Here is a 24,725-nt window from a genome sequence, read left to right as displayed (position 1 = left end):
AGAGAGAGAGAGTAGCTGGGGAAACACCAACTGCCTAAAATAAATGTAGGAATCCCAACTTCCAGATAAGTCTTTCATGTGTATATTTTTTGAACAAAAGTTAAGATACACTTAAAATTTTGTATCTCAAAAATACTTTGTAAGACAACACTTCCTCTTCTTAGACAAGCACCTCCCTCTCTCCCAGTGTTTGTGTGTGGATTATTCTTCTAGACCCCCACAGAGGGGAGGATCAGTGTCTGGAAAGTTACTTTTTTTGTAGAGCAAATTAACAAATCCCCAGTCTGCAAGACCAGAATGCAATATTTGGCTATACCTCTGTTTCATAAGACACTGAATAGTACTAGCCCTGCTCAGGTGCTCATTTCACCGGGCATGAAAGAGAGACAGAGGAACTAGGGAAGACTGTAAGAAAGAGCCAGAGGATATATGTTCTCAGTTCTGATTACAAAGCCCTCCAGTCATGCTAATATCTGTTCAGCCTACAATTTCCTGGACTCTGCTGCTAAATTGATTTATGATTACTGACTATTAGGTTTGAAGGGCCCTATATGCTAGAATTTGATGAAGCAGACTAGAAAATGTATCAAGACACATTAGTTTGGAGTCTTGTGGAGCCATATTTCAGAAGATATTTCACAGTTATCTTACTGTTTGGAACAATGCATTATAATTAACTACACAAATATGCACCCACTTTTGTTTTCTTTTGGAGCTAAAACCCAATACTGATTAGACCTTTGCCTCTGCCCAGGCAGTTTTGCTTCCTCCATATCATTTATAGTCATTTGACTAGTTTGACTTTTAAAAACTTTTTATATCCTTGGGAAGGCAGGGAAGAATTGACCATGTATAGTCCTTCCATGGTGGAACTATAACCCAGCATTAACAAATGCAACAAGGGACCCTTCTATAGGTTTCTCAGGGGCTATGGATATGGATCCTTAGGACTTCAATATATTAATCCCGAAAGTAATATTCCTAATTTCACAGGGTTTGGGGAGTTTTTTCTAAATAAAAATGATTTGGTTGTTGAAGGCTTTCATGGCAGGAATCACTGGGTTGCTGTAAGTTTTCCGGTCTGTATGGCCATGTTCCAGAAGCATTCTCTTCTGACATTTCGCCTGCATCTATAGCAGGCATCCTCAGAGGTTGTGAGGGACTTCTGGAACATGGCCTGAAACATGGCCATTGCTTCAGGAACATGGCCATACAGCTAAAAAAACTTACAGCATCCAAAAGCAAGGTGTATCTGTTGTTGTGTGCTTTGGAATCCTTTCTGACAAAGTGACGAGCGTTTTCTTGGAAAGATTTCTTCAGAGGGAAATTGCTTCTTCCTTCCTCTGAGGCTGAGAGTATGTGACCCACCCAGGGTTACGTAGTGACTTTCCATGACTGAGCAGGGATTCGGAGTCATAGTTCAACACCCACCCCATTACACTGTGCCAATGCTAATTTTTTACCTATCACTTTTTATGATCCTTGAAGGCATAATTTATTATCACTGCCATGTTCAAGAAGTGATGCTGTATTATTATTATTATTATTATTATTATTATTATTATTATTATCAACAATTTGTGTCCAGTTGATAGATTATTGTGCCCTTATCTCCATCTCAAGTGCAGTTGGTGGGGACGAGAGAGGGGTCCTTTTCAGTGGTGGCCCCTCTTCTCTGGAATGCCCTTTCAAGGGAGTTAAGACTAGCCTCCACTCTTCAAGTCTTCCATATACAATTGAAGATATGTTTTTTTTCGACAAACCTTCAACCATATTTAGATTACTTTAATGAATGTACATGAGGACCCATAGATTTCACCAAGAACTTTACATGACTGAGATTGATTATTGTTGTTTTATACCTGCAGATATTGCTGTATTTTACTGATGTTAACCAGGGGGTTTTGTAAAGTGAGATGTTTATGTTGGCTGTTATTGTTTTATGTTATTGTTTCTGCAAGTTCTGTATTCACATTTTTGAGTGTTTTGTATTCCGCCCTGAGTCCCTCTGGGAGATGGTGGTGGGGTATAAATAAAATTTATTATTATCATTATTATTGCCTGTAAGGTATGGCACACATGCAAATTGAGAATAATAATATTTTGGATTATATTCATTACTATCTTTACCATAAACCCCAATTTTAACATGTATTCAGGCCATTGTGCCAGTGTGGTGTTCATTGCTTTTTCTTTGTTTTACAAAGGATTTCTTAAAGGAGACGGAAATAAATCTGTGAAAACTGTACATGTAAGTAGGATTGCTTGTTTCTTTGCTCAGCAAACCAATGCACTCACTGAATGGTTACACATATTATGCTGTGCAGCATTTGAGCAGTTTGTTATCTCAGTGGCCTTTCTAAAAACAGCTGGAAGCTAAGGATTTCTAAGCCTTGGAGAACATGCCTGGCGAGACCTTAGAAAGGGATGCCATTGAATAAAAAAGGATAGTTGACACATTAGGTAGCAGGGGTCTTATTATTAGACAGACCCTGAGGTAATGGAGAAATCCATTTCTTTTCAAAGGGACCTTGATGACTGAAAATGGTCATTAGCAAAAAAAAAAAAAAAAAGACATCACACTGCGGACGTTATCCCTCCACCACTGTTCTTGCTGCAAAGGGATTGCCACAGAAATACAAAAGACGTAAAGCATAAGAAAAAAAAAGGAGCCACCATTTAAAAGCAAAGTATCTTCCTAGAAAGATAGACAGATATATAGACAGACAGACAGACGGAATTTGCTTTGAGGAAGGCAGGACATAAAATGAGCAAACAAACAAACATAAGAAATGAGGATAAGGGCTCTCTGAATGAGATGCATTGGCCACGCCGATTATGTATTCTGTTTTGCCCACATAAGTTAAAACGATATTATGAGATATCCCATCTCATTAGTTAATCAATTTTATGTGGCCTAAGCTTTGGTGGTTTGTAACATGTTATTGGTTCTAGTCAAAACAGTGGTCTGGAATCTAAAAAAGTTTATGCCACATCAAGCTTGATATTCTCTATTGTGCCAGAAGATTCTCCATTGTCTTTGTTGCTATATATAAGATGGTTACCTCTTTCCAAAATTGCAAATTTCAGAATTGTGGGACTTACTTTGGATTTTTTTGCTTTGGTTTGCTAGAATCACAGCATTCAACATTAGCATCCAATACAGAAGATGCACATTTCAGGTTATACTACTTGCTACATAGTATGGACAACTAAATGTACAGGGATTGGTGACTTAAGCCTTCTCCCCTCATCTCTTACACCATTCTGCCATTCTGATTCATTGCAGCCTCTTCAAATGACAAAACAATATCATTCCATACTCTTCGGCCTTCCTTCTACCCTTGAAGTAGAAGCGACAGTAAATTATGGGAAATCCTATCCTTGATAGTTACTAAATATAGTGGAGAAACCCATGAAGCACAGCTTTCAGAAAAGAAGCAGGAAAAAACACTAAAAGGCAGAATTCATTAGCATTGACTTCCCATTGGCAGTACACAATCTGCTTCAAACTACTGTCCCAAACTATAGTTTGGTTCTGGTTTGGCATCCAGATTGCAGGGCATATTGTAGCTTGTTGCATTTAGGTAAAATTGTAAACAATCATTTGCCACAAATTTGAAGAGTTGAACATCCCCTTTTCTTGTAAAGGAAGAAGTTAAGGGGGAGCTACAATTTGTCAATATGTCTGAACGGAGTTAACGGAAGCCTCAGATTTCTTTTGGAGAAATGATGCAATAAAGTTAGTTTTTAGAAAACATGATGCATGCACATAAAATAAGATCACATATATCTATAAACAAATAAATGCTTGTTCTGTTTAGCTTACCTCATCAGAGCCAGATCCAAAAATCAGCAGGTCAAAAGGTATTGCAGCAACCATGTCAATTAGGAACCAGCCTTTGAAGTAGTGAATTGCTATTTTTGCTGGGTCACTTACCACTTCTTCATTCTTGTTTACATATGTTGTTCGGAAGTTTATGAGAATGTCAATGATAAACATAATATCCACAATTAGGTCTACCATGTTCAGTGGGTTGCATGAGTAGCCACATGCTTGTGTCTTTTGTTCTTCACTGTCATTGAGAAGGAAGGCTGCAGAGTACGGAGTGAATATGGCAGTGTAGATCACAAGCAATAAAATCAGCCAGTCCCAGACCGCTTTGAAAGGACTGTAGTGCAATATAGTAAACTTGTTCATGCGAGGTGTTTGGAGCTTATATTCCGGCAGTACATCTGCTCCCAAGGAGAGAACCTAGAAAAATAAAGCAGAAAGATAAAATAAAGGATGCTATGAAAGGAATAAACTTTCTAAAGTACAAATGTATGTATTTTTAAGCCAGTGTTTTCCATGCTCTTAGGTTACCTGTTGACATATGACAGTCCCATGAATTTCATAGGGTTTTCAGACAAGGAATACTCAGAGAGTTTGCTGTTGCTTTCCTTTGAAATATAGCTTACAGCACCTGGCATTCCCTATCAGTCTCTCTATCCAAGTACTAACCAGATAGGATTTGGTCACTTCAGGGTATTTACATAATTATTTAAGCCATGTTTAATTCAGCACTTGCAACGTAATTATTTATTTTTCATTTAATTTGACTGCATATATATACTATCAAAGTTCTTCAAACTGCTGACAATGTGTGTTAAAAATACAACTGTTACTTGGAGGAGTTAAAAGTATATGTAGGTTTTCCACTAAAAATCAGATGTTCCAGTTGGCTCATGATTTGTGGATCTCTATGACACAGCTGCTCAGTTTCAGGTAGAGCTTGCAAGCCTCTTTTGCCATTGAGGATGACCATGAAAGACCCACAAAAGTGAGATTTGCAGGTTCTGCTCCACTGATAGTAAGTTCTCATAGTTTTAAACAATGTGTTAAGTGCCTCTGCCACAAATGGTTCTGCCTCCTGTTATCTAGCTGTACACATGAAAGCCCTCTTGCTATATGTGTTTGCAATGTACCCATGACTTGGGTCCCATCTATGCTATATAACACAATTTCAAACTATGTAGATGGGGCCATGGTATAGGAGAGGAAGCACACACTGAAGGCAGGGCTAGTCAGCATGGTTCCATTCCTTACTCATATACCGATTACAATACGCTAGCAATATCCACAAAAGCTCATGTTAAAATAAAATCAATGACTCTTAAAGGTGCTGCCCCATCTCTTTTCCATTTCTTGAGATTTCTTGGGATCTTTCATTTCATGTCTAACAGAACCGGGACAGAGTTTGAATTCCGGTATTTGAATGCACATAGGGACTGAGATATCTAGATCTTGGAACAAGAGAAGGACACATGCTGGAAAGACATTCCAATAACAGAGTTAGTTTTTTTAAATGAAAATTTAAATGGTCATGGGTTTGAGGCTGGAGTTCCCCCCTACTGCTGGCTATGGGAGGGAAAAGCAATGGGAATCTCTGATATGCATGAAATTGCAGAACACAGTTCTGAAATACAGTATACATTTGCAGATGTAGATGAAAAATCAGCTCCTGGTGAAAGTAACTGCTTGAGCAAATATGAGACTATTTGTACCTCTTCACTGTGCAATCTTCTTTTTGTTTGACTTTCCACCAGCTGTCTCCTCACTCCCCCCTCCCCACCCTCTCACACACAAATAGAAACCAAACAAAGAACAACCAGTGCCTGCTCTTTAATCACCTGAGGTAGGACCACTGGTTAAACAAAATGAATGCTATGAAAACATTGCGAGAAAGTGAGGGTCAATAACCAGTCCTCACACCGGTAGAGAATTATTAAGCTTTATAAGGTTGCTTCCAAGCAACCCTCAAGCAAGACGGGGATGAAAAGCAGGAATAAATCTGTTCCTTGACACATAACTAATGGAGTCTGGCTAGATTGCTCTGCATCAGAAGCACTTGTTCATTTCCTACCATAAGGGCAATTGTAGGGTGCATCTACTCTATAGAATCAACAGAGTTTGACACCACTTTAGCTCCCATGACTCAATGCTATGGAATCCTGTGAAGTGTAGTTTAATAAAGTCTTTAACCTTCTTTGTCAAAGAATACCTCATCAAACTACAGCTCCCAAAATTCCACAGCACTGAGCCATGGCAGTTAAATAAAAAAGGATGGTTGACACATTAGGTAGCAGGGGTCTTATTATTAGACAGACCCTGAGGTAAATACTGCTCAATACCGTCAGGATAAAGTGGTGTAAAACTGCATTAATTCTTCAGTATATATGCATCCATATTTGTGCAGACCTCTTACCCATCCAATTGATCTAAGAATCCCCAGATTCTTAGATACAATGAATACATTAATACAACATTTCTATTCCATGCTTGCCTAGGATAAAATAGTACTGAATTTGGTGGGACTTGCTTTTGAGTAGGCATACTGAGCAATATCCTGAATTTTCATTTATAATTTCCTTGAGAGACTCCGAAAAACACTAATTTGCATCCCCATTCAGCCACAGAAATCCCCTGGGTGATTTTGGACAAGTCACATACCGTCAGCCTCAGTTAAAGGCAATGACAACCCTTCCTCTGAACAAAGCTTGCCAAGAAAACTTCATGGCAATTTTACCTTACAGTCACCATAAATCAGAAACACTTGGAGGCACACAACCACATATACTTGCATACATATGATTTGTTTATAGTCCTTTGTAAAAGCAATAGAATCCAAGAGAGAAACAATAACAAAACAAAGCCAGAAAAAAATAGAGTTAGTCTCAAAGGACCTGAATTTTTTATGATATCTAGGGTGTTTTTGAAATACAACTAAGCTTCAAATGTAAGCTGTATTGCAGCTTTTTAAAAAATGGAAAGAGAGGCTGATTTGTGGCTGTCATTTTTATTAGTTGTCTGATTTTTTTTTGCATCATAGGATATTCCTTCCTCCTGTGTGAATCAAGCAGATCCATAATTCTTTCAACTTTCCAGCCAAATCCATTTTATCTGTTTCCTTGTAAAAGGAAGAGGAGGAGGAGGAGGAGGAAGACGATGACGATGAATAAGGCGGCTGCACTTGTTTGCATTTTCCCTTTTAAAAGGCTGAACTCCAAATTGAGTTCCAAACAGAGGCAGGTGCACCTTGCCTACTCCCAGTATTTCACTTCTGCAAACATTTAGTATAGACAAGACCTCATTAATTTTTGAAGACTAGTAGAAGAAATTGTACCACCTAAGCACAATTTTTCTTCAAGATAAAACAGATTTGAAATTTAAATCTAAAAGGCAACGTATTACAACACAGACTTAGCAATATCCACCTCCATGCTGTTCCTGTAAGTTTCAATGCAGTTCTCTAGATAGTAAAGTAAGTTTTATTTGACTTTAAATAACAAGTATACAAACAAGCCCAAATAAATTTTGTGCAATTGTAGCATTTTGCATAAAGCACTGAAAAATGTTGTATTTGAGAAATTTCATTGCGGTTTGAACCAAGGAATGCAGTTACTAATAAGACCTTAAAAGTGTTAAGATAAGTAACATGTAGAACTGAAGGAAAAACAAGTGAAATGTTCCAGCTATTTATCGATCTCTTTTGTTAATCTTTTCAAAAACAAGGCGGATTAATTAATCAATGCAAGTAGTGGATTCTTCAAACATTACATTTCACAGGCTTCTTACAGAGCAGCTCAACTGCTGAAAACCAGAGTCCAAAGCCTCACCTGCATCGCCATATTCTGCAGTTTGAAACTGTATTATATGCTCAGTGTAGACTCATATGATGTAGTTCAATGCAGTTAAACTGCATTCTGAAACTGCATTATGTGTCAGTGTTGATGATTGTTGTTGACAATTCGTTCAGTCGCTTCCAACTCTTTGTGACCTCATGGACCAGCCCACGCCAGAGCTCCCAGTCAGCCGTCACCACCTCCAACTCCTTCAGAGTCAAGCCAGTCACTTCAAGGAAACCATCCATCCATCTTGCCCTTGGTTGGCCCCTCTTCCTTTTTTTCCTTCCATTTCCTGCAGCATCATTGTCTTGTCCAAGCTTTCCTGTCTTCTCATGATGTGGCCAAAATACTTCATCTTTGCCTTTAATATCCTTCGCTCCAATGAGCAGTCAAGCTTTATTTCTTGAAGTATGGACTGGTTGGATTTTCTCGTGGTCCAAGGGACTCCCAAAAATTTCCTCCAGTACCACAGTTCAAAAACGTCTATCTTCTTTCACTCAGCCTTGTTGAGTCCTATACTCAAACCACCACACCACAATGACTCACTAAGTTTTAAGTTAATCATGAGTAAGTTAATGGATCAGTCTCTATGGCACTAAGTCCAGTGTATTAAGGAGTTTGTTTCTGTTCTGATTTTACTGTGAGTTAAAATAAAATGACCTCCTCGGAAGGGTAGAAAAATTCTCTGATCAGACTGGAGCCTGGCAGAATATATTTTTGGATAAACAAAACATGCATTGTTTTCTTTATCCTAAACAAAAAATTGGAAAGGAAATGAACAAAACTTGGGACTTAGTTGGGATTAGTAGTTCTCAACCTTTGGATCCCCAGATGTTTTGGCCTTCAACTCCCAGAATCCTAACAGCTGGTAAACTGGCTGGGATTTCTGGGAGTTGTAGGTCAAAACCCCTGGGAATCACTGGTTTAGACTCTAGATGCACCTTTAGTCCAAATCAGCCCATGGGCTGGAGGTGGTCCCTATTTCCATTCATTCAAGTCTCACAAGTGTAACTTGTTGAAGAAAACAATAGAATTTATCAGTCTGCTGTTGGTTGATAGATTTACATATCGTTTATGTTCACATACCCCCCCCCCCCCCACAAGTTCCCCCAAAACAAATCAGAATTAATATTAAAACTGAAGAAAAAGAATAGTTGTGTATGAACTGAACTGGTCATAGCAACTTGTTTGAAGGAATGTCAAAGCCTGGAAATGGCAACATCCACTGTTACCTGGCAATGGTAATAGTCCCTCCGAGTCTCTTGTAGCCACTCCAAGTCCCTTGTTGGGCGATGGGGCGGGGTATAAATAAAGTTTTATTAGTTTTATTATTCCAGCAGAAGCCATTTGTTTCAATAGGGTTTGCTGCATTCCACGGTTTCTTGTTTCCATGGAAAGTTCGGAAACACACCCAGCATGGATGCAGGGGTCATATTATTATACGTAGTTTAATAATTTTGGCATTCCTTCAAATGCAAATGCATCTGTTTGGTTTCACTTTTTGTTTTGTTGTTCACTGTAATTCTATTGGGACAGGAATCAAAAGAATGCTTTTTTCAGTCACTGTTCTCCTGCAACACTGGAATTATTGCATGAACCTTTAAAAAAATCAAAATATGAGATTAAATTCCAATGTATAAGAGAAGCTTTTCCACAAGTCTTAACGATAGAGATCTGAGGCAGCTCTAATACAAAGCTTGTTATCTGAATGTATGAAGGGGGAAAATCCTCCCGAAGTCTCCCATTATCTTGACACTGAGTAATACATCAATACTATCACATTCCTTATATTAAATTCCTTTAGGATCAGAAAATACAGGATACAACCTACAATAATTCCCATACAATTCAATACAAACTTGACAATGGGACTAATTAGTAAGTAAAACCTACCAGGACAGACCAGCTAATGTTTTAAGCTCCCAGTTATAGTTACGCATATCCAAGGAGGAGACATTTTAGGTTTAACATAATTGGACAGGGCTATAATTTCAAATCATATCACTCAGCGGCAGCAAAACACTCTATATTTCATACAGCAACCTATATGTAATGTGTTGATCTGCAACCACCTTTGCTGGCTGTGCTGCCATTTTCTCGGGTTTCTGGAGTTTAATGAGTGAGAGACCATACCTATAATTAGAAATGCTTCTGGATAGCTGTGAGGGCAACAATATCACTTTAGTGCTTATTCAGCTGGAACTGAATATGTTTCCTTTTCGATTTTGCATCAAATGCTTGCCTTCTTGACAAGGTAGAACTTTTGGGGGATGAAGGAGGTAACCTACTAGAAGTTCAGAAGTTTCCTGAGGCTATTCTAGGGAAGAAACTGCTCATGCTTGCAGGAAGGAATTTCCCAGGTAAGCCATCCAATTTCTGTTTAAATACAGTCATGGTCCAGGACTAGGATCCCTCAGAGACTGAAATAGCCATTGCCAATGACTCTGAAGAAGTCTGACTCATGCCTTTCGGAAGTGGGGTCATAATCTACATGACCTTGAGGAGAGGATTTATGCTTTCAAGAAGTAGAGCCTGTACTTTTCTAGTTAACAGAGAAATGGCCAACAAGAGCCATCCCCTTTCACTTGCCACAGCCTTCATACCAGAAAGCCAGCGTCTTGCCCCCCTGTGTGGCTTGCAAGTGTGGGTGAAATTAGCATTTAAAACGCAAATTTCACTTTCACTTGGGCCAATGTGTAAGGACCCTCAGAATTTTGGCTATTTGATTATGCAAATACTGGCATGTATACACAAAAGGTAAAAATAAACCACAATACCATACTTTCTGGATGAAGATGGCAAGGCAGCCACCCTCCAATATTTTTCACAAGAATCTCAGACGTATGTTGCAAAAACCCTGTTTTTTCCGAGAAACTGCAGAGTAAAAAGGTTTTTTAATTGTTTTTAAAAAATGCATTCAAGCTCTCAGGCATCGGAGAAATGCTTCCACTCCAAAACCTGACAAACCTTGTGTATTCAAAAAGCATTCTGGACTGAGTCCCTTCAGGGAGAGAGGGTGGGTTATGAATAAAGATTATTATTATTATTATTATTATTATTATTATTATTATTATTAAAGACAAATTAATTTGCAATACTGCATTTATGGTCATTCTACTGCAGATGCAGTCCTGAGCTACTTTCATGCCATTTGAAACTGCATTATATGGTCTGTGTAGACTCGTATAACGTAGCTTAACTGCATTAAATTACATTATGAGTTTCTACGCCGCGAGTTTCAAAATGCATTATATGGCAGTGTAGATGGTGCATTAGTCAGCTTAGCACCGTGTTTAGCTCACTAGTAAAAAGCAGCAAAACAATACATTAAAGAGGTGAAAAGGACATCTGGAGGTTGATGTCCATGAATAATAAAGTCCACTGAAATGCATTCACGAGAGAACAAAAAGAAAAAAAAATCTTTTCAAATATTCATTACAAAACAGTTCATTATGTAGGACTTGGTTTGAAGCAGGATTCTCTTTTAAGCAGGTACAAGTTCACTGCAAAGGAAATTGCAGATAGTGTACCAAGAGTTTTTAAATTTGAGATCCATAGTGACCTAAAGGAAGTTCTCATGACTCCCAAGCATGGCTCAATCTGGTTTAGAAAGTGGTTCCCATGGGTCCCATACAGTATCTTATGCAGCTTATAGGGTGGTTCCTATTAGGCAGATGAATAAGGATGGCATGAAATGCTTCAGTACATGGGTAGATCATTTGTAGTAAATTTCCTATTCAAGAGTTTTTAAATCAATATATAGATTGTTTGCAACATTTTGTATGTTTATGCAAATAAATGAAATTTATTATTATGGTCACAGACCAGGAATTTGAAACATTAAAATATGAAAATCAGAAGTTTTTTGAAAACATGGAAATCAGAAGTTCAAAACATTAAAAGCAGAATTCCAGGATATTCAACCATCCCAATCAGTTTCATATATGACACTTAATTAAAATCTGTGGATATAGATATCAAAATGAATAGGTTAAAACATTATCCACTAAAATTGTGTGTGTGTGTGTGTTTGCTGGGGAGCTTTTTTCATATTCTCAAATGGATCCATGAACTCTCCCAAAGATCAAGAATAAATTTAATTATATTATTTCTAAAGCAAGCCACATAGCCCCTTAACTGATCCTTCTGCTGTTTCCTAATCCTATACAAAGAGACTGTACTGGACAGGTTTGTCCTGTGATTGTCTATTATACATGACAGGTGATGAAATGCCAACACCGCATTATTGATTTTTCTGGATTTTTTTCCTCACAATTCCTGTGCAAGTACTCCCCCCCCCCCCCCCCAACCTCTGTTCTCACATAGGATCTTATCACATTGAGATCTATTCCGTTTCGGAGACTCTTTGAACATGTTTCTGAATGGGTTCTATCACATGTTATTTGTCTCATTCCATCAGTAATCCATTGGAGTCCATCTGCAAAATGTCACAGAAATGGAGTAATTGTCCACAGCATTCTAATTGTGTTTTTTGATTTAATATGGCTCTAAGGCGCTACTTTTATGTGTGATCATAAAATCAGTATGCATTCTGTCAGCAAAATTTCATGAGAATGGTAGTTTGAGACTTTCAGGCTATGACACTGCACAATGTTACAAAAAATAAAATTTTAAAACTGACATAGGGAGGCATTTGAATGGATTGGGAGGAGTGCCAGCCTTCCATGGAGTCAGAGTATTTTCAAAATGTAAGAATCAGGTGTGTTGGGGTCAATATGCATCCAGTCCTAAAAAATACGGGATGCATACTGACATAAACAGAGTATATCCCAACGTGATAAGGTCCATATCAGTAGAGTATCCACATGGCACTTCAAGAGTTCAGGGCACATAAGCGGTCCATTTAAAAAGCAAATTAACCTTGGGAACTGTGTCTAGGATGAAACCATTGCTGCTGAATTCGCTATGCAGTCAGTCCTCCACATTCACTGAGGATAGGGGCACAAAGTCCCCAGGAAAATTGAAAAAAAACTCAAATAAAAGAAATGCAATGTTTTTAATTTGAAAGGACACCTCTCTAGAAATCTCTAGGTCCCCCAACATGACTATACAATTGTACTGACCATAGACTTGCACTAGATGAATCTAGAAATTCCTGGAGAGAACATTTTATTATGTATTTATTTATTTATTTGTATCCTGCTTTTCTCCCAGATTGGGACTCAAAGCAGAAAACAACATGTAAACAAAACATTGCTTAGCATGAAAATAAACATAATCATCAGATCAAAACTTATATGACAAAAAAATTTAAAAACTCATGACGCACATAGACACAAAACTAGCAAAACCATAATTTAAATATTAAATAGATTAAAAACCCCAACTAATCAAGTCTGCACAAGTGTAATCTGCAAATGTGGAGGGCTAACTATACAAACATTCACCTTATTTCACATATATTCACTCTTTGGTTGTTTGGTTTTAAATGTATCATCAGTAAGGATGCTGGTGCAACATTAACATGCAAGAAGAGCAAGAAAGAGTGGAATTGTAGTGGCAAGCTTTACCACATCATCTTAGAAACCATTATTGGAAGAGCTTCATGCAAAGACACAATTTGGTACAGAGGTTTTGATGTATGTATATATTATTTCCATGAGAATTGTATGTTTTTGGACCATAACACCAGGAATTCCCTAGCATAACTGTCTAGGGAAAATGGGATTTGCAACGGTAAAAGTCCCCAAGATCTGTGTAAGTGTATGCAGAGGGGCTTTTTTCAAACAATGCCAAATAACATGTGCAAGTTGAGGCTGAAACTAACAGCACCACAATCCAAATCTCCCCTGTATGTTCATTTTACTGTGATTCAATATGCACAACTGACTTTAGATGCTCAATATCTTGTGTGTGCAGATTTTAGTTTTCCTGTCCATTCTAATTTGAGCTCATTGGACCTTAATACACATAAGAAGCAAAAGGACAACTTGATTTATTGCACACTAATATGCTCATGCCGTAGGATTTTCCCTCCAATAACTCTGTTGGAGTTAAGTTGATTAATGCTTTTTCTATATTGTTCACAGCAGTAGAAAAGTTCGTATCACATTTTGTACCCTATTGATGCATTCAACTTAGTATAAAGTACAATCCCTGTTTTTTGGGGGGTTTGTGTGTGTGTGTGTGTCAGGAGCAACTCGAGAAACTGTAGGTCACTTCTGGTGTGAGAGAATTGGCCGTCTGCAAGGACATTGCTCAAGGCATGCCTGGTTGTTTTTGATGTTTTACCATCCTTGTGGGAGGCTTCTCTCATACCCTCGCATGGGTAGTCAGAGCTGACAGAGGGAGCTCACCAGCACTCTCCCCAGATTGGAACATCCAACCTGTTGGTCTTCAGTTCTGCCAGAACAAGGGTTTAACCCATTCCGACACCAGGGACTCCTTTACGATCCTTGTATCCACAGGGGATACATTCCAGGCCTTTGCATGGATACATGAAACCAAAGATAATAGCAAACCCTAATATTTTCAGTGTGATGGGAGTGCACAGGAGACAACAAGTGAATGAGTGAAACCATTGGCTTGGGAGATACAAGGGTTATACTGTATAATTAAAAGGCTATTTTTTCAATAAAAAATGTGAGTAGTCATTTCCTCACTTTTGCTAAATAAATAAATTTAACAAACTTTTAGAGAAATTATCAAATGAGGATTACTGGGTTTTTGTAGGTTTTGTTGGGCTATATGACCATGTTCTAGAAGCATGGCCATATAGCCCAAACATGGCCATACTTCTGGAACATGGCCATACAGTCCAAAAAACCTATAACAACCCAGTGATTCCGGCCATGAAAGCATTTGACAATAGAAATGAAGATTAAATGTGTGTGTACTCACATATTGAACTTCTTTGTGCATAAAACAACTGATTATTTAATATGAAATGGGACAATTGAGAAAAAACAACACAGTGATATTCACTCCAAATAAATATACAAACAATATCACTATGAGGCTGCAATCCTACACGTAGTCACCTTGGAGTACATCCACTAAACATAAACACTTTGCTTCTGAGAATTGCATGAGTAGATTGTGCAGCTCAACAACAACAAGAAAATCTTGATGTCTTGGTGTTTAGGTGTGTGTGTTCCTGGGTTCATGTGGGGTGCTAATTCAGAAATTTGCATTGAATAGGCCACATCAGCTCTAGTTTCTTAGATTGTCTATGGACGAGCAGATAAAAACATATATGGTGTATGTTCTTTATCTCAAAAACCAGTTGATAGGGGAAAATTGGTGCCAGTTTTGGAATCAGCAGTTCAAATGCACCCAGAAACAGGTCTTATATTTGAGGCCCCAAAATGCATGTTGGCCAATGTTATAATTCACAATGTAAAAGGCTTTTATTTGTAATTTATATTATTTTCTTGAATGAAAAGAGCATTGAACAATGCTCATTGAACTACCTCTGAGGATGCTTGCCATAGATGCAGGCGAAACGTCAGGAGAGAATGCCTCTAGAACATGGCCATATAGCCCGAAAAAACCTACAACAACCCATTGAACCAATGTTTTATTTTTTTACAGAAGGAAAACTATGAACTTGAGCTCCAAGAACTGCTGACTGATTTTTTACTTCCCTGTTGGTTCCTGCTTAAGATTTAAGCAATCAGATTTATCCCCAAGTAGTTTAATGGACTATAAATCTTACTCTCTTAATTACTCTACAAATGTGAAGGATATTGATGAAGCAGTCTAGAACTGTTTTAATGACAGCTAAAGGCAGAACATTTGCAACATTTTTCTTGGTTTCACGTATTTCTTTTTACCGGCATCATTATGTGGCATTATATTTGGTTGCAGATATTCAACCGAGCAAAACGATGTCCATCCCTCCTGATTCCTGTTGTTCTCATTAATCCAACACCCTCAATCCCTCAAAATAATAGATTAATAAATTCCAGTATATCCTTGAATACTCTGAGCTATGGAGTGGAAAAGAACACCCTTTTCATTGATTGGCTCCAAAGCCTCTAACCATGAATAAGCATATATGATTCACCCAGTAGGCAAGTAAGTATGATTGATTTTGATGATTGCTAACCATGATAATTCAAAAAGTAGTTTAATTTGTGAGTTGGTTCTACTTTCTCAAGGTTATTGATTTTTAAATCATATTTGGGGAAAATTAACAATTTAAATAAGACTGTTTGATCAAAACCGTTCTTTAAGTAGTGGCTAAAACCTACAAGACACAATTCAGAGATAAAGGGCTATTTTTATTGACTATGAAAAGCAAATTGAGGCTTCCTGTCCTGCAACCAAATAAGCCTTGCAAGGTGGAACATCAGGTGAAACACCATTAACATCTGCATTGTGGTATTCCAGCTATTGCAAGGCTGCAGCTCCCAGCATGCTTCACTATTGGCTATGCTGGCTAGCACTAGAAAGCTGCATGATGCCAATGCCATCATAAATCCTTCTTACCGCTGTAGGTAAAGGTAAAGGTTTCCCCTGACATTAAGTCCAGTGGTTTCTTACTCTGGGGGTTGATGCTCATCTCCATTTCTAAGCCGAAGAGCTGGCGTTGTCTGTAGACACCTCCAAGGTCATGTGGCCAGCATGACTGCATGGAGGAGTGTTACCTTCCTGCTGGAGAAGGAACTATTGATTTACTCACATTTGCATATTTTCGAAGTGATAGGTTGGCAGAAGCTGGGGTTGACAGCGGAAGCTCACGCCACTCCCCAAATTCGAACCTGTGACCTTTTGGTTAACAAGCTCAGCAGCCCAGTGGTTTAATCCACTGTGCCAATGGGGGCTCCCTTCTTACATCTACGGAACATGCTTATTTATTTATTTAATAATTTATTTGGGGTATTTGTATACCGCCCTTCTCAACCCCGAAGGAGACTCAGGGCAGTTCATAGTGTTGGCAACAATTCAATGCCATTGATAAAAAACAGTGTAAAACATCAAAACCGACCCTCCCCTGATAAAAGATTAAACATTATTAAACACAGCACATAAAATAACATCACATATCTTCTATAATGCAATTGTGTTCCATTCTCAACATCTATATATCCCGATTAAGGTATTTTTATTATCCCAGCCAGCACTGAGAATACAAAATTTCACCTTCATGTCATGAATAGAAGTTATTATGCTGTAGTAAGAAAAGCTTTAGATATATATTTTTGTTAAAAAGAGTGAAGATGTGCATGTCAATGGTTGGAAAACATTTGCACATATGTTGCTTTTTGCAGCATATGATTGGATGGTGCCTCCTCCACTCATGTACTGGCATCTTCCACTACAGCAGACTTCAAGGCTGGCCATGTAGTACACAGACCCGTTTTTCAAAATGGGCTCTGGATGATTCAGCATTTTCTGCTGCCGGATTGGTCATAACAGCATAAGTGGTGTGGCCATGTTTTTTTTTTTAATTTAATATTTTTATGCAATTTATCCTTTACAGTGAAAGAGGGGGAACAATCATTGTGATAGAAAGTTACAGAATTTAGACAGAAAGTGTGGGATAGAATTGAAGGCAAGTAAGGGTGGGGAAAGAGAGAGGGCTGGGAAGATAGGGGGGAGGGTATTGGGGTAGGGGTATATACACGTATATATACAACTTCCGTTCAGTCCACAGAGGGGGGTTGTTTATCTCCCTTATTCTTTTGCCTTCCTCTTACAATTCTTATCTATTTTCCCATAGAAATTTATATGTCCAGTTTGATTTTCCCTTTTAAGTAATCTTCAAGATATTTCCAGTTTATTTGTTTATTCTTATTCTGCTCCTCTAGTAAGTACGATAGTCTATCATAGTTCCTGTAGTCTATTATCTTCTTTAGCCATTCTTCACTAGAGGGAATCTCTTTACTTTTCCATTTTTGCGCTATTAGTATTCTAGCCGCCGATGATAAATAGAAAAAAAAAATTCTTCATTTTTTCCCAGACCGATGTCTGTTATATTTAGTAGGTAATATTCGGGTTTTATGTCAAATTTCATTTTTATAATATTTTGTGTATGTTCATGGATCGTTCTCCAAAAAGTTTTTATTTTTTTTGCAGTCCCAATACATATGGAAATAAGTGCCAGCTTCTTTTCCGCACTTCCAGCATTGATTATTAAAATTTTTGCTGAACTTTGCTAGTTGGACCGGTGTCAGGTGCCATCTATAGAAAACCTTAAACCAGTTCTCAACAATATTGATGGCCATGTTTTTTTCAGCCACAACAAAACATATGGGTGCCAAAAATGGCTGCTTTCAGTTTCTTTTGGCTACATGTGGAGCATGGAAAGGCAGCCACACATGCACGGGTTTCCCTGTGAGGCTGTGAGCCAATCAGAAGAAGAAAGCTGCTCACATGCTAGCTACTAGCTGCATGTTCTAGCTCAGTGCCGTTGCTGCTCTTAGGATAGCTTCGCTTGCTTTCGGACTCAATTCCAAAATCTTTTCCTTTGGCAATTTAATTTACTTTTCTTTGTTAAATATCTTCTGTTCCTACTCTTTATTACTATTTCTCTAGAGAAGTGAGGGTGGGCATGCATTGGGGGAGGGCTTGAAAGGGCATTTTTGGGGAGTGTTTGTTTAAATATTGGGGTGGTTTACTGAAGGGAGTGGATAGCCTGACTCACCTGAGTGCCCACGGGGAGAATTCAATTCCGCTCCAGCCCTATCTTCCTGCTTCTCTCTGTACTCTGTCCTGCACCTTCACCTCCCCCCAAAATACTTATTAAAATTATTTAAAAAGCCCTCTCTTCTTTTTCACCTCTTTGACTGACTCATTTATTTCCCTCCTTCAGGCTTGTCTACTCCTGCCCTGGTTCACCTGGCTTGTGTATGTGTGTGTGTCCTCTGGCTTGTATACTCCTGCACTGTAGCCTTCCTCCCCCAAAACAATTCTCTCTCTCTCTCTCTCTCTCTCTCTCTATATATATATATATATATAGCCCATTGTTCCTCTTTGACTCTCGTATTTTTCTCATGACTTCTGTGTGTATGCACTCCCTCTCACACACAAGAAGCCTGAGCCTTTCCCCCAATATTATTTATTTATTTATTTATTTGATGCACTTATTAACCGCCATTCTCAGCCCAATATTACACACACACACACAAATAATAATAATAATAATAAATGATACAGTTATAATAACGTATATAAATAAATAACACACTCCGATTGATTGATTGATAGATAGATAGATAGATAGATAGATAGACAGACAGACAGACAGACAGACAGACAGACAGATAGATAATGAGGTGTGGCCTTGGTGTGGGCACTGCTGGGTCAAGTGTCCAGGCTTTCAGGGGAGCGAAAGCCAGAGGGAGAGGGAGAGAAAGGTACTACTGAATCTCAATCAGATCCTCCCATACCTTTTTGAGTTTTACTAAGGGATACCTTTTTGCGTTTTTTTAAGAAGATTTTATTTCTAGAAAATTTAAGAATTTCCTAAAAATCAGTAAATGACCCAAACATTCTGAAACTCGGGGTGCTAGCAGTGGTAAACGTGTCTTCCAAGTGTGACCAATTTCATCCCAATAGCCCCAAACTTGACAGAAAGGGGAGCCTCGGAAGTCCCTCCACTGCTGCCAATGGCCGGATCTTCTCAGAGCAAAAAATAATCGCTCCCAAATTTGGGCAGCTCTCGTAAAAAAAGACTGAGGTCAGCCAAAAACTGGATGCCAAAAATAGCACAGGGTTTACCTAAAATACACACCTCCTAGCACACACAGGCTTGTCTTCCAAAACAGAGGACTGTGATAGATCAGCTACAGAACATGGGAAACCTAGGGTGATTACTTACTTCACCTAATAGTAGGGTCACACTTGTGAGGAAGGCTAGTGGAAGCTGGAGGTCATTATTTCCTCTGAAAGGAAGGCCAATGGACATCAGAGAAATTATGTTCCCCACTGTCATTTAAATAGATTTATGTTAATATATGTAGAACTACCTAACAGAGGACTTGTCTACACTGGCCAGTTTTTTGGGGGTCAACTCAAAGCAGAAATGCTTTGGACTTGGCCAGGGACCACCTGCAGCAGCAGCAACTGGTTAATGTTTACATGCATCTACTGGGTCAAAGACATATACAGTCTGGCTGGATCATGACCTATTTAGCCTGTTATCATCACTGCTTCCTGGTGGCTACACAGCTTCAGGAGGCTGTTTGTGCTGACACCAATAAGCAATAATGATGGCCTGGATGAGCAAAGGAAAAAGGGGATGGTGATGGCTAACTTGTTTGTGTCAAAGCCAGTCTGCTGACCACATGCTGCCCAAAGTGTGGGGGCTTGCTCCAGAATTTCAGTAAAGCTCTAGCACATTCCCCAATTTTTCCTATCTTGGGACTAAAATGGTTCAACCCAGTTTACTCTATATTAAGGACTGGAAGTCTCTGGAATATCATGAAGACACCCAGCAGTGACTTCAGGCTCACTTTGAGGTTTTGGGGCTGGTGTAAACAACCTCAAGGATAGCAAAGCAGAAATGAGGAACAAGTCAGTAACCCATGTGAAAGGCTCAGAGTGAATGAATAGATCCCAGGAAGTGACAGAACAAGAGAAAACAGGGGGCTGCACAGTGCCTACATAACACTCTACAGCTTATGACTCTATTAGACTTTCTACAGCACTAGAAAGCTTTGGCTGTTAGGATGATTAATGATTTATTCCAAAGCTTTTAAGCATACTATAAAATGTTCCTTTATGGGTAGGAAACAGCACAATGAAGAGGAACCAAGTCAAAAGAAGCCTGGTTTTACGGGAAAGATTAACAGAGCAAGCAACAAGCCTGTTTTAAGACGTGGGCGGGCAACTACAGCAGCATGGGGGGGACTACAGTGGATTCCGGTAGCTGAAAAAAATGAAATCAGAAGTCACTTCCAGTTGTGAAATCCAATTTCTACTAAGTCCTTTGTGTGTCTTTGTGTGTATGTGTGGGAGTTGTGCTGTGTGAATAGAGGCAAATCTCCACCAAGAAGTAGTTGCAATTGCTTGTTGTTTGATGATGAAAAAAATCACCTGGATAAGTGTGCGTGCATGCATGCGTGCATGTGTGTGTGTGCAGAGGTCCAGAAGTGGGAAGGGAGAGATTTGAAGAAACCTGGGGAAGATGCCCCTAGGCAGCTCCACACAACCTGCAGGCTACAATTCTCCCATCGTTTTATGACCTGCTGGAAGTTCCTTTGCTGTGCTTCCTGCTTTTGAACTAGTCAAACAGCATTCTTCCAATACTGGCACCCAAGTTGTCTCAAAGTATAGGCAGGGTCGTAATACTACTTTAACCCACCTATCATTTAACAAAAATAATTTAAAAACAATTTAACTTTCTAATTAAAACAAGAACTAATTTAAAACAATGTAAAATCATAACATGAGGATTTTCTGTAACTAGTCCACCAACAAATGGTTTCACTATCCCTTCTCTCACCTCCCTCATCCTTCATCCAGTTCTCTTCTCCTTCCCTCCCACCTCTTTCTGCTTCCAAGCTGCTTTCCCCTCACTAAAAACAGCCAGAATTTTCCAAATTCCCATTTCTGTTTAATGAGTAAACACTATTTGATAGTCCATTTTACAACCTAATGTTTCAATGTCCTATCCCTTTCTCCCCATCAGAAAAGTATGGTAATGTATAATTGCTAACATCATTATTTTTTACATATTGCTTTTAAGCTATTGGATTTCTATGTAATGGACCGCCCTCCTCCTTTGAAGATGTTTCTTTTAATGTACTGTTGCATGTATGGAAATCATTCTCAACTGCTAATCTGATTTATTTTAATCACTGTTCATGAATTAAACACATGTCATGCCCCCCTGACTTCTTGAAATCTTTAATATTTTAAAATTAGCACTGACACTCCTTGAAATCCATTCTTCAATTATTTTAAATGGTTTCTTTGATTTGGCTCTATTGACCCTGACCCCAATAACAAGGGGGAAAAGTTTCCTTCACTCTATATCCTAGCTAAAAAATGAATAGTGTTCCATTATTGTAATTCCTCCGTCAAAATAGCCTCCAGCTGTTTAGGGACCTTATCACACTTACCTTTTTAGCATCCTAGGATGCTAAAGGGATAGCCCAGAGATGGATGGGAATGCTTCCCACCACACAACATCACTAGATTTCATGTTGAAGCCCCGCCCCCAACAGAGTGGAAGCGTTGCTTCCCTCCTAACACAGGAAGGTTCTCATGTTGTGCTGGCTCCAACACACTTCAGTGCCACTTCAGCAAAGCTTCCCCCATGTGATGGGGGAAGCATCCCTACTCAGGGGTCGTCCCGTGTGCCTGCCGTTTCGCCACAAAGGCTGGCAAAATAGCATTGAGGCAGGGGAGCTGTCCATGTGATAAGGTCATAAGGCTGAAATTCTAAATGCAGGGTGCATCTGCACTGTAGACCTAATGCAGCTTGGCACCACTTTAACTGTCATAAGCCAATACTATGGAATCATAGGTGTTGCAATTTTATAAAACATTTAGAACTCTCTGCCAAAGACTTCTGGTGCCTCACCAAACTACAACTTAAAGTGGTGTCAAACTGCATTAATTCTACAGTGTAGATGCACCCCCAGCTGCCTGGGGATAAGTCTCCCTGGACTTCATGGGGATTCTATTGTTCCTTTTAATGGGTAATTGTACTTAAAGTGAACTTGGACTGGATGACCCTTTAAAAGTGAGGGTGACCACAGAATATGGACTGCCCTATTTAAAAAACCCTCCCAGGGATTTCCTGTTTCTAAGAGGAACCACTTGAAGATGCTGTCTCCTATTTGGATGAAATCAACCTATAGATAAGAGTGCCAAAGACAGAGGATTCTGTAAGTCTCTTACATGGGACTAGAGCTTGAAAAGACTGCGTTTTTTTGGAACTGCCAAGCCCCTGAATCTCTGTTTGGGAGTTATAGTTCCTGGAAGTAAATCTTGCAAACTCTGCATAGAGTTGACAAGGAGACAAGAAGGCTGTGGATTATGAAGAGAAAATGACTCCAGGCAAAGAAGAAGAACCTTCAATAATGCTTTCATGTGCCAAGGTGCCAACACCATGGGCCTTGGTGCATAGAATGTCACTGTTTATTAATTTTAGAGGTTATGCATGCAATAAGTCCAGTAGCAAGTCCACTGCTATCTATGTACAGCAAGCTTGTCTTGTACAGATAGCAGCTTTAGCTGCTGCTGCATTTGCAAACTAGTAGCTTTTATATGAGTAGGTCTCCCACCTCATGCTGTTTGACATAAGAAATCTTTTGGAAGGCTACTGTTACGTTTTTAAGACAAAAAAGAGGCTTTTCACAACTTTAAATGATAACTGAGGAAACTTCACTTGCCACTCCTTTGTGCTGGTCTTTCAAGGTTTTTATATATCCGCACCTGGGCACAGTTGTAAACCATACCCACCATGTAACCACTTGATGATTGAACAGATGCAAAACTGGCAATGGATTGGCATCCCATTGATCTCTGCAGCTGGGCTCAGTTCATCCCTCCTCCTTCTTTCTCCCTCCTCAAACAGATGGTTTTCCACATTTTCACTATATAATGACACTTTGGAAATGATTATGTAATTAAACTCATTGATATCATTACCATAATTATGACCCCTGCTGCCATTATATATAAAGCACAAGCTCTACATAAAAACCAACAGCTTAAAATCTTATTAATGTACATGTCATATGTGGAAGGTGTATATGAAGTACATATTCATAACCTAGAGTTACAGATGCGTATCTCCTCTGTATTCAGTAAATACTGCACAGCTATATAAGTGTGGCCCCAGTCCACCTTTAGAGCCAGCAACCAGATCAGGCAGAAGGTCTGATGAATAGTGCAAAGAGAAGGATGTTTCCAACCACCTCCTACCAGTGAGCAAGGCTATGACAAGTATGTGGGATAGGTTCCAGCTTCTAACTGTCACAGTTTCACTGTCTGTCCCAGTTACCACCTGATCCAATATCTGTCTTTTAAGAAGGGCTGGGGCTGGGGAGTGTTGGGACAGGAGACATGATTGTGCTGTGAATACTAAGTAGTCAATATAGAGTATTGGTATCAGTAATTAAAAATCAAAACTTTTCTATATCTTTATAAGTAATGAAATGTCCTCTATCACCAGATGGGAATCTGTGTCCCTACCAATCTTGCTCTAATGATAAGTCTTATCATTAGTCACAGTGACTGAGGAAGATGGCAGATGGAGTTCAACAACATCAGAAAATGATTTGTGTAAGGTACCCCTACCCATGAACACACTCTTCTATCAATAATGGGAAGAAAACTAGTTTGGGCATAACTTTGGTTTCTCTAGGACCTGATCGAACTTGCCTAAGGTGTGCTATTGGGCAAGGTCACAAGAACTCCTGTGTAGGTATGTGTCCTTGGAACATGTATGAGTTCATTTATGTGCTCTGAAGCCAGACCTGTTAACATATGCCTGTACCACTCCAGGGCAAAGTATGGAGAGCACTATGAACTTTCAACATGGACCTTTCCCTCTCTCACATACAAACTTACACTCATACATTGGTAAGTCTGGGAGACCACACTCTACTCCTCTCCCAGACATATGAATTTATGGATTATGAAATAATAGTTTCTCAACAAAAAAATGGGGCCTGACAAAAAGGAGCTTTGTGGAAGTTTAAAGTTTGAATAACTAATTTCAACATATTTTTTGTGGACTTTGATTGTGCCCTGCTGTATAGGTTGTACTGAATGACCCTTGTAATCTCTTTGAACTTGATGATTTTATGATACTTCATCAGGTGCCAATTAGTGTTTAGCCAGTGAAAGCTTGCACTGAAATAAACTGTTTAGTTTTAATTACCTGAAATCTTTCCTGAATTTATATTATGACTCTCACATATCTCCTTTCTGCCATGTTTTGTTTAACTTAAGCAATTGCCCCTGAAAAACAGTTATGTGATCTAGTTTGTAACTTTGGTGTTGGTCCTAAAATATTATAATTTCCATAGTTTGATTTCTTTCCCCTCAATATGGCCATAAACATTTTGCAGTATGTGTGTATCACACACACACACACACCATGGGGGGGGGGGGGGAGGGAGAGAGGTGAG

The 24,725-nt window shown here is 39.0% G+C and overlaps 1 protein-coding gene across 9 annotated transcripts in view; it reads right to left on the bottom strand.

Moving 5' to 3' along the window:
- Positions 1–24,725, bottom strand: part of KCNH7 (potassium voltage-gated channel subfamily H member 7) — a 336,293-nt gene that overhangs the window by 64,064 nt on the left and 247,504 nt on the right. For all 9 annotated transcript variants that reach the window (XM_060777976.2, XM_060777984.2, XM_060777993.2 and 6 more), the window contains one exon: positions 3,830–4,255. In XM_060777976.2, coding sequence (XP_060633959.2) covers positions 3,830–4,255 — 426 coding nt within the window. The remainder of the gene's footprint in view (positions 1–3,829; positions 4,256–24,725) is intronic.

This window comes from Anolis sagrei, chromosome 1 (genome assembly GCF_037176765.1).
Source record: "Anolis sagrei isolate rAnoSag1 chromosome 1, rAnoSag1.mat, whole genome shotgun sequence".
Classification (NCBI taxonomy): domain Eukaryota; kingdom Metazoa; phylum Chordata; class Lepidosauria; order Squamata; family Dactyloidae; genus Anolis; species Anolis sagrei.
Note: the sequence above shows the minus strand (reverse complement) of the source record. Positions and strands in the feature narration are given on the sequence as shown.